The sequence below is a fragment of the Carassius carassius genome, chromosome 49 (genome assembly GCF_963082965.1).
Source record: "Carassius carassius chromosome 49, fCarCar2.1, whole genome shotgun sequence".
Classification (NCBI taxonomy): Eukaryota; Metazoa; Chordata; class Actinopteri; order Cypriniformes; family Cyprinidae; genus Carassius; species Carassius carassius.
The window spans coordinates 19,455,868-19,466,166 of NC_081803.1; the positions used below are offsets into that span (position 1 = coordinate 19,455,868).

Sequence of the window (10,299 nt, forward strand, 5' to 3'; positions counted from 1 at the left end):
TTAGGTAATTAAGATTTTTTTAATGTTTTTGTCTCTTATGGACACCAAGGCTGCATTTATTTGCTCAAAAATACTGTAAAAAGGGAATATTGTGAAATATTAAATGTAAAATTTAAAATAACTTTTTATATATGAATATATTTTTAGAATGTAGTGATGTCCAAGCTGAATTTTCAGCACCATTACTCCAGTCTTTAGAGTCACATGATCCTTCAGAAATCATTCTAATATGATGATTTGCTGCTCAAGAAACATTTCTTATTATTATGAATGTTGAAAATGTTTTATGGATACACTAAACGTTTGACCGATTATGATGTATGTAAGTCCAATAAAGTCCAGTTGCAGAATTTTATGTTGTTTGTTTCAAACTTCTAGTTCCCATTGTGTCATCTACATATACTGTATACTCACATATGCAAATGACCAAAATTAATTTGTTTAATACTCTGTGTAATCCTATTGATTAATCCTTTGATGTATATCTTAATTTAATTGACTTTCCAGCTGTAAACTTGAGCATTTTACACTCCATTTACAGCAATAAGCTCTAATGAGCTGAAGAGATCCAGTTTTATCCCTGACCAGCAGAGGGAAAGTAGGTTAGTGGTCCACTTACAGCTCTTGGGAGCAAACATCTGCTCCATTTGAGTCTGGGAAGAGGAGTGGAAAATATGAAGTGTTCCTAGCGCACATGAGGCCAGTGTAAGCACAGACAACGAACTCCTTGTGCTCCGTCAGCATCTGGTCCTTAGATGGCCTGTCTGCTGGAATACCAAGAGGACAGACAGGAAAAGACATTTCCTCTGAAAGCAAGTTAATGCCTGTGAAGCCAACTGAGTGCACTGAAGTAGAAACATATAAATACGTTCACAAATTTTAAACTTTAGAGGTTGTACAAATTAAATGCAAACAAAATGTAAATTCTGGTGGTGAAATGTTCCACAATAAAGCCTGTCAACACCGCGAACTGGTTAAAGATCTCGCCTCGGGATATGTAACACCCATCTGTCTATTTAGGCTTCGTGTTGTTATACATTTAATCCCATCAGGTTTCACAAACCTGGGTCACAATTCCAGACACGGCAGAGCACATGATGTAACCACCGTCTCTGGATCTTTTTTGTTCTTTTGACATGAGCACTAGGCAATAGCCTCAACTACGATATACAACCTCATTTCCATTTTTTTTTTCATATTTGTGTTTGCCAAATATGTCATGTTCTCTTGTGTAAATTGATGTTCTTGTTCTAAGTACAATTAAATTCTAACAAATAATAAAATAAAAATTCAACTTAAGTTGTATAAAATGGCATATTTATTTAAACAGACTGGAGCAAAAACAGACAAACATACAGACAACCTACAAAATGATACAAAAGTTAGAAACAAGCCAAGAATACTAAACTGTGGAAACACACAGCAGATATTGCACCATTCAATTTCAGAGTAGCTTAATACCCATTTCACCCATCAACCCTTGAAATGGAAAAAATGGAAGCTAGTTTAATTAGCTCTGGACCAGCCTGACTGAAGAGTAACGTTGCTTCCTATATGCAGTATGCATTTCATGTTCAGTCTCTATGAGGGTTCTTTGATTCCCTGTAAGTGCATGTTTGAGAATGTTCTTGTAGTATCTGAAGTAAAACACTCAAAAGACAAAACAAAACTGCAACAATTTTTACCATGACCCAATACAAACATCAAGGTAAGGATGCATACAGTTCACAAAAAGTACATAGACCCTTTTTAATAGGTATATGTCAGCACAGCGCACAAATTCAGCCATAAACTGATTAAAAACAAACATGGTTTTTGTGCCAAGGCCACAAAGATTGATTCATTAGTCTAAGGTTGTCTGTTAACAGCAGATTTATGTAAACAAACATGCCAAAACCACATATAAACGTCAGAGCATATGTTTGTCAAGCTTCGGTATTCACTTTGAATGCAACTGATGAAAAGTGCTAATTGTCTTTAAACAAAAAAAAGGCCTATGCCAACAGGCTCAGGCAGAAGAGTACATAAAAAAATAAAAGAATATGTCAAAGAGTCTAGTTAGCTATTAGTTGTACATATAGTACGCAGTTCTAAACGAGTTTTGGAGTGCGGTTCTCTGTGTAACTCGTAACAGTGAGAGTATTAGGACTGATTCAGGAATGTCTTCAGGAATCTCGAGGAGTGTCCTCTTCATTCGCCATCAATGGTCTCTTTTCTTTTGCCACTTGAATCAGTGCCATGTTCAGGTTGATGCTCTTGCAGTTTCTTTCAAGCAGAAAGGCAACGTGGCATGTCAGAATCCTACCCATAATGCTTTCGAGCAGGTATTGATGTATCCACATCTACAGTTTCTGACGTTCTTAAAACGTTTCTTAAAAAGAAAATCAATGTGGTAAAGCCACTTTTTCTAAGTTGAGAAATGACAAACAATTGACAAAAAGACAGTCTGTCATTATTCTGTTGGGAGTGGATGCAGGATGGTTGGAGTTATTTGTTGCTCTTAGTACAATGATCACCGGTAAATCTTCAAGATGATTCGGTCTAATCATTCAAATAAGTGAAGAATCACATCCAAAACAAGGCTGGAGATGTTTGGACCCCATTCTCGCACTGTGGTGTTGCGTTTACTCCATTTTGGTGTCAAGGGCACAGTTTTACTCCGACAAATCTTGTCTGTACCCCTTTCACCAAGGATGGAGGGGGAAGGGAATCACTCAAGATCTTCAGTGGATTTTAGAGTCCACTGAGCTGGACTCGACCTGGATTGGGAGTGTTTCCTGGTGGATATCCATCTGCGTCACCAAGATGGACGCTCATGTCTCCTCACGGAGAAAGAACAAACCCCAGTTGAGGTTGTAGAGATAAGAGATCCCTGACAGCACTGGTCAGGTGTGGTCACTCCTTCAGCGGGATGGACAGGTATCTGGTCTCCTGTCCATGGAGTCGCACACCTGCTCAGGATGGGGATCAACCTATCAAGGTAGAAGAATGAGGTTACAGAATATAGGAACTCAAGTTCGCATTAGCAAGATACAAGCTACAAGGTCTGGGGACTCAATGTACCTCAGAATACAGGGGTGGAGGCTGGAAGCGGAACTCATGGATGTAAGCATAAAGTGGTCCTTCAATCTCATCCCTCACAGCTGGGAGCTCCAAGTTGTTCTGTCGCTCCTCATCGGTGATGATTTCAGAGTAGCTTGGTGGAGCTACAAGGGTTGAGGACAAAAATCAACAGTTAGATCAAAAAAGACTTCCATGCTGATCGCTTCATGTCGAACGGACGTGAAAGCATCTTTGGCATCTTAATCAATGGGGCTCAGTCTCACTCCTAGAGGTCTTCCTTTGGATATATTGGAGACTCTGGGAAGTAAACTCTGAAAGAAGGTGGTCCTCAAGGAGCAGGACTGAGTACCCATAATCTAAAGGGCCTGATAACAAGTTTAAGATTTGTGTCATACCTTCAGGTCTCTCAGGCAATCCCAACCAGCTCATAGCCATGCTGCACTGACTGCTGACAGAAGAGGTGCGACTGCCAAAGGAGTGGAGAGGAATGGTCCCGATCACCAGGGGCAGGTTCAGGGTCAAGTTGACAGCTCGAGGGATGTCCACATACACCTGTTGGGAAGCAAGAAGTTAGTTGCATGGCCGATATTGGCAAGCACTTCATCTTTTCATGAATCAAAAGGTTTGTAGACTCACCATGAGTGAATATTCCACATGGATGATGCTGCAGTCCAAAATGGAAGGCGATATTGGTGGGATCTTGAGCATCTTGCCGTCCCAAGTCTCGGTCTTGCCAGATGGTAGAGGATCTCCTCGGAGGTTAGCTACGAGTTGTTTGATCTCCTTGACCTTCCCTTTGGCAAAGAAGGTTTGGGTTTGGTAGATGGCTGCCTTTGGCACGACCACGCGGGAAGAGCAGTTTTCAATCTCTGCGATGATCTGGATAGACTCTCCTGTAAACACAACCAACCAAATTTACTTAATCTGAACAAGCGGCAAAATCAAACAACACTTTCAAATAAGTGGTTAATTGGTGGCTAACTGTCCATCAACAAGCAGATTTATCATCTCACCTGGAGTGTAGCCCTTCCTTTCGATTTTGGCACTTAGTGATACAGGCCCTGAGGTGCAGAACCAACAGCAAAGGGTTTTGTCCTTTGTGCCAGCCTGAGGAGACTATAGATGAAAAAAAGGACAATAAATGAACCTCTAAAATCATACCACAGCTCAAGCAAACATTCTGTTTTACATTGTAAGGTAATTAGGCTTGAAATGCCTTTATCTTACCAGTAACAATGGAGTGTTGATGTCAATGTGCTCAAAGACGGTGAACTCCTTCTTGGTTTTCATGGGCAGGAGCCATGGTCTATGAAGCTCTGCCTTAACCCAGTACCGCACACTACCATGTTTACCTTCAAAGGATGTCGCCAAAGGCCTGGAAAGAGGCATGAAAAAAGTATGTAAGTATTTCAGTTGATATATTATATATTTGTATAATCAGGCAAGAGATTTACTTACATCTGGGGCAGTTCGAAGCTGAAGGGAAACTCGTGGCGCCCTGAGTGAAGAATGGTGAAGCCTTCATCGCAGCTGTCATCATCTAAAACAAAGGAGAATAAAATTCGATATACCAATATACCATACCTGTAATATTCCTCAAGACCCCTAAACACAACACAAAGACAGAGATATGACCCACATGGTCTTAATGTTTCAATGAATGTGAGAACATAACATTTTAAAACAATGTCAGCAAAAAAAAATAATTTTATAATTTGACAATTTATTCTTTTCAAAATAAAAAAGGGTGAACATATAGACCAAGTCACATCACTGAAACCTTAAAATCTATGCACATACAAACAAAATACTAATTGAAAATGTAATGCCCTTATATATATTTAGTCCTAAATGTACTAATTTATATTAACAGTTATTGTTTTTGGTTTATTTTCTGATATTAAAGTTTTTGTTCATTCTTTCACTTCCACCTCAGCAGTTTCAGAGACTTGTGTTAATAGATATGGCCATAAATAAAAACAGGAATAATTTGTCATTAACATGTTGAAGCAGTTGTTTTCTTTCGTTGTTATTTTTAATGTGTAATTACTGTCCCTGTTTTTTTACTGCCACCTCAGCAGTTCCACAGCCTGCTTTGAATAACTATGAGCCTGTCATTCGAAGGCAGCCGAGAGCTAGAGAAGACCAGACTGAACCGGCGCGAGCAGCATCTCTCTGCCGGATTTCCCCATGCATATATTACCAGGCGGCTCATGATTGGCTGAACCGGAATGTTTTTCCCTTGAATACGCCTCCATAAGGAAGCCACATGTGTACTGTAGCGTGGTTTTGGTGTAAAAGAAAAGGAAAGACACGTTTAAAAAATACGCAAGACGCAAATAAATACAATTTTACTTACTTTATTAGTAGAAAAGACATAATTAAAACTTCATTCAAACTTCATTCAAACTCCACTATTTTAATGGTTGTTACAGAGTACATTTAATTCAGTTTGACAACCCACAAAATTTACAACCCACAAAATACATTTATGGTGACCTCATATTTTCAGTTGACATAACTCATGCGAACCAGTGGCATAGGAAGCAAATTCACTTGTTTTTCTTGCTGTTGTAGTTGTTCTATCACAATTGACCTGGCCCAAATACTTCTAACAAATGCAGAATGACGCATAAAGTGTGGAATGAAAATATAACATTATAATAAACTTCCAATCAGTCCTGGATTATTGCGAATAAGTTGGGTCGCAGTCTTGACACTCGGGCAAAGATATGATATCACCGGGGGGGCACACGAGCACTTCCACCAATCAGCGAAGAGATAAGATTGACTTCAACCAATCAGCGAGCAGAGGCTCGGTCCGCACAACCCCCACCTCTCCACCAGTTTCTGAACAGGTTTAAACCGCTTCTAACAAAGGCTACAAACTTACGAGAACAGTATATAAAATAAACTGTAACGTATAATAAAAACATCACGTCATGATATGATTATAAAGTGAATGTGGATATGAAAATCGCTAATTACAGATATCGAAGAAACCGATTAACTGGTTGTTTTGGAGAGAAGGGCATGTTTATAAGCTCTTGTTCTCTAACAGACACTTTCATTTATACATTAATTGTGCTAGGATAAACTTCTAATAATTAAATATCTATTTCAAGATGATTATTTTTTTATAATATTACTGGAACTCTTTAAGAGCAAGAAAGACGTCGTTTCAACCAAGCTTAACCTGCATAAGGGTTCATAAATAAATCTTTTATTTATTTTTTCATTTGTTCTACCTATGCCAATGGATTAAACCGTTCGCAGAGTAAAAACTAAAAGTGGATATGGACAGATTAGACAAGCAAGCAAACAAAACCTAAGTGACACAGTGTAACCTAAGAAGCATCTGTCATTGTAGTCCAACAAACATCTTTTGTGAATAAAAAGTGCTGAATGAAAATGCTCCTTACCTCGATCATGTCCAATAAGGACGTCTTTGTGGTTTAAATACTCCACTTCTTCAGTGAAATTCTGTGTGTAGGCAGTGTTGGATCCAGCATTACGTGACTCGGTCCAGCGAACTTTCGCCAGTCCCTTGGCGTGAATGTTCAAAGATTTCACGCGGATTTCTCCGGTAACTTCAACGATCACCCGACCAGAGACGGAGTCCCCACTGGCGAACACAGGGACATTACTGTCATTGAGACAGTCGTAGCTGACAAAGAAGTTTTTCACCTTTCCGAGCACCATGGTGAAAATCTTACTAAGCTGTAAGTTATTTAAAATAAAAAGAGCAAATCATCTGTCAGATGTTTTGTATGAACCATCTAAGGTTTGTGCCGTGCAGAAAGGCTGCAGGCTGGTTCAGTGCTATACTTGTCTGTTAATCATTGAGTTTAGCTGTATCTGCATGTGAAGATGCAGCTACATCTCTGCGCTCTGGCTCTGACTCTGCTTTAATACCTCCGCTTGGTGGAAAAACAACCGGACTGCGCATGCGCAATCGATAAGACCGCTGCTGCTCCCTTCCACCTTCTTCCGCTTTCCTAAGCTCCAGTCTCTGTTGTATTGTTAAAAGTAACCTGTTTTCACAGACTCGTACATCCAAAGTGTTTTACTAATTAACAAGTGATTGTTTTTTCTTATACCTATTACATTAAGATAGTATGAAATACCACATAGTGGCGTGAAAAACAAAACATGAAATTTAAATGTGAATACAGTAGGCTATCACAGTGAAACAAAAGAAACTGGAAGTAAATAGAAAAAAACCGGCTTCAGTCCAAATGTATAATACTTCCTGCGTAGTTGACATCCAATACAAAAGTGAAACTATGTTATTTAAATTTAAATTAATTAGAATCTCATCATTTCAAGCAAGGGGCATTCATATTTTCTCCCATTGCTCTTTACTGCCACCTGCCTGTTAAATGTGGTTATTGCATATTGCATCTTAATAGCATACTTTCATTTAAACTGATATCTACAGACAGAAAACGAACTTTTGCTTCAGACTTTGACAGAACAGATATGTACTTTAATATGTTTGCATAATGCACTGTACAAGTACAATGTAAATCGTATTCTTTTGTAAGCTAAATCCATAAATGTAAAATGTAAACGTAAATACAATGTGGGAATTAAGAGAACATATTGAGGTTAAATTATGTTTCCGAAACTTTTGGGTTAGTTTTCTTATGTTTTTCTCATGTTTGTAAACATGACTGATGCAAAATACTACAAAATATATAATACTTCAGCTGAAGAAAACAAGAAGAGTAGCTGTCATGACTAATATTATTTTAGTATTACATACTATTATAGCATTTATTGATATTTTTTATTATTTTTCTTCGGTTTAGTTTTAGTTTTAGTAATTGTGTTATATGTTTTTCAGCATTTTCATTAGTTTTTTGTATTTAAATATTTATATTTAACTTTTCAAACTTCAGGTAGATTTTAAGTCATTTTGGTACTTTTTTATTTTATTTTGGTTCAGTTAGTTGCCAAGGCAACAATTCAAATGTTAATTTTCAAGTTTTTTAAGTTTACATTTGAATGTAATTACACACACACACACACACACACACACACACACACACACACACACACACACACACACACACACACACACATTTTTACACCAGTCACAAATAGGAGAAATAATAGCTAATAGAAACTTAAAATGTTACTTAATGATGAAAAACCTAAAAGACCCAAAGACCGATTACATCATCTACATTAAAACACTCTTTCCTTGGAACTGCAACATGCATGTAAAAGTGCATATTATTGTCAAATACTCAACAGCAGATGGCAGCAAAGCTCTATTCAAACTCATGAACTTGATGCATTATTTAAAATTACCATTATGCATTTAAACACAACTGTTGGAGACATGCTAAAAATAATAATACATTTAATTGCTCATAATACACATAATAGTAGTAAATAATACATAACTATTGCATGGTCCGCGGGGGTGAAATATGGACACTACATATGTCATTTCCAATCACAGTATTTTAATTTCCCCATATATAACAGCACATACTCTGTCATTCAGATGTAAAAGTTAAAGCATATACTGTTTTGCAAAGAAATTTGGAGCACAAAGCCCCATTCGTTTATGAGTATAAATATCCTGTCAAATTAAAATGGAAGACCTTACAAAACTTTGATGGAACTAGGTAGATTTATATTATTATTATACTACTGGCTCTTAAATTAATTAAACATATATCTAATTATATTAATAAAAAAAAAACAATTACAATTTTACTGAAGTGAAGCATCCGCACATACTGAATAAATATAGGATAAATCAATTTTACAAATGTACAGCACTTACTGTTTTGCCAATGAATTTTAATATATCACCAATTTATTTTAGAACTTTTAATTTACTATAATTTGTTTACTAGGTTCAGTGCCTCGCCAAAGCATAATGCTTCCTTCCTTAGGGCTGGTAAAATGTGTGTGTGTGTGTGTGTGTGTGTGTGTGTGTGTGTTTAAGAGTCATGATGTAATGTGAAGACTCAAGTCTTTCCCACACTTGGAGAGGGATCCCTGACAGCCTGGGAAACTAAAAGCTTCCATCTGTTCAACAGGTCAACAGAGGGTCCTGTGACCTTTGACATAGATTTGTCCCCCAGTAAACATGAAGGACCAAGCTGTTGACAGAGTGGTAAACGATACAGACCAGTTCTGTGTAATCTCATCTGAGTCAGACTTATCCCATATTCTGTTGACAGCTAGTACATTTAATTGGTCAACAAAGGGGAACTAAGAACATATAGCAATGAAACACCTTCCTTAAATCCAGATAAAGGACCTGTATTTGGGTATCAGGGTTAAAAAGCAGTTAATTCCCCGATGGAGTGAAAGGTCACAGGTGACATAAAACACATGAACTGAAATGAAGAAGAGACCATTTCAAGTGTGAAAAGCCCTTCCCTTACGAAAGGAAAATATATTTACCAAAATATTTCTTAAAATATATTGTGATATATTGTAATATATTATTTTCCCTTTTTATTTTCTAATATATTATATATTTGAATACATTGAATAATATATTGATGATACATATATTATATAATATATTGCAAAATATACAAATGATTGCCGCTTTCAATATATTGCAATATATTGGAAAAAATAAATATTAAATCCCATATATAAGAATATATGCCTAATATTTTACATGATATTTTCCAATATACTGCAATATATTTTTGTTTCATAAGGGTTGACTGTGTTTAATGGTGGTATGTTGAATTCTTAACCTTTTGGAAACTCTATAAAAACAGTCAAGAACCCTCATATGTAGACAATCAATACTCTGGTATACTGATCACATGGATACCTGAAACCTGAAACCAAAGCTTAGAGAGTTTAAGAAGACGGCAAGTTGTTTATTTTCCTACCAGTTACCCACAGTTATTGATTCCACACTGATCAATATTTCACAATCAGTCCAGGCTATCAGAAATAAATGAATTACATCTGGGAATGTGAAATACAGATCAAGGGCCTTAATGGAGGCGGATTGCTTTGTATCATCCAGATGTGCTGCAGTACATTCAGTCTCAGAGATCCAGCTGCATGCATTTGGCTTCCAAATAGCTCAGTCCTTCCAGAGGTCACACATCTGCAGGTGAAAATGTGAAATGTGATGGCCTTTGACACCACTGGCTGCCCCTGAGCCTCTGTGGCCCTTTTGTTACATAAAGCGCCAGTGCTGTTGTCAACTGCTGCGATTAGGCACCTGAAATTTGCCTG

The 10,299-nt window shown here is 37.3% G+C and overlaps 1 protein-coding gene across 1 annotated transcript; it reads right to left on the reverse strand.

The window, feature by feature from the left end:
* Positions 1-1,299: 1,299 nt before the first annotated feature.
* Positions 1,300-6,954, reverse strand: LOC132132705 (arrestin domain-containing protein 3-like). The gene is made up of 8 exons (XM_059545189.1): positions 6,486-6,954; positions 4,522-4,603; positions 4,291-4,438; positions 4,077-4,179; positions 3,700-3,956; positions 3,459-3,615; positions 3,064-3,206; positions 1,300-2,972 (listed from the first exon to the last, which is right to left on the reverse strand). The coding sequence occupies exons 1-8, from the start codon at positions 6,763-6,765 to the stop codon at positions 2,904-2,906; spliced, it is 1,239 nt and encodes a 412-aa protein (XP_059401172.1). The 5' UTR covers positions 6,766-6,954; the 3' UTR covers positions 1,300-2,903.
* Between the last annotated feature and the right edge of the window lie 3,345 nt (positions 6,955-10,299).

Bases quoted from the DNA above. Each gene is read 5' to 3' on its own strand.
- LOC132132705 (XM_059545189.1), bottom strand. From the start codon at position 6,765: ATGGTGCTCGGAAAGGTGAAAAACTTCTTTGTCAGCTACGACTGTCTC. The intron at 4,604-6,485 runs GTAAGGAGCATT...CCTTTGTTTTAG, and splicing joins CCTTATTGGACATGATCGAG to ATGATGACAGCTGCGATGAA. The intron at 3,957-4,076 runs GTGAGATGATAA...TTGTGTTTACAG, and splicing joins AAGGAAGGGCTACACTCCAG to GAGAGTCTATCCAGATCATC.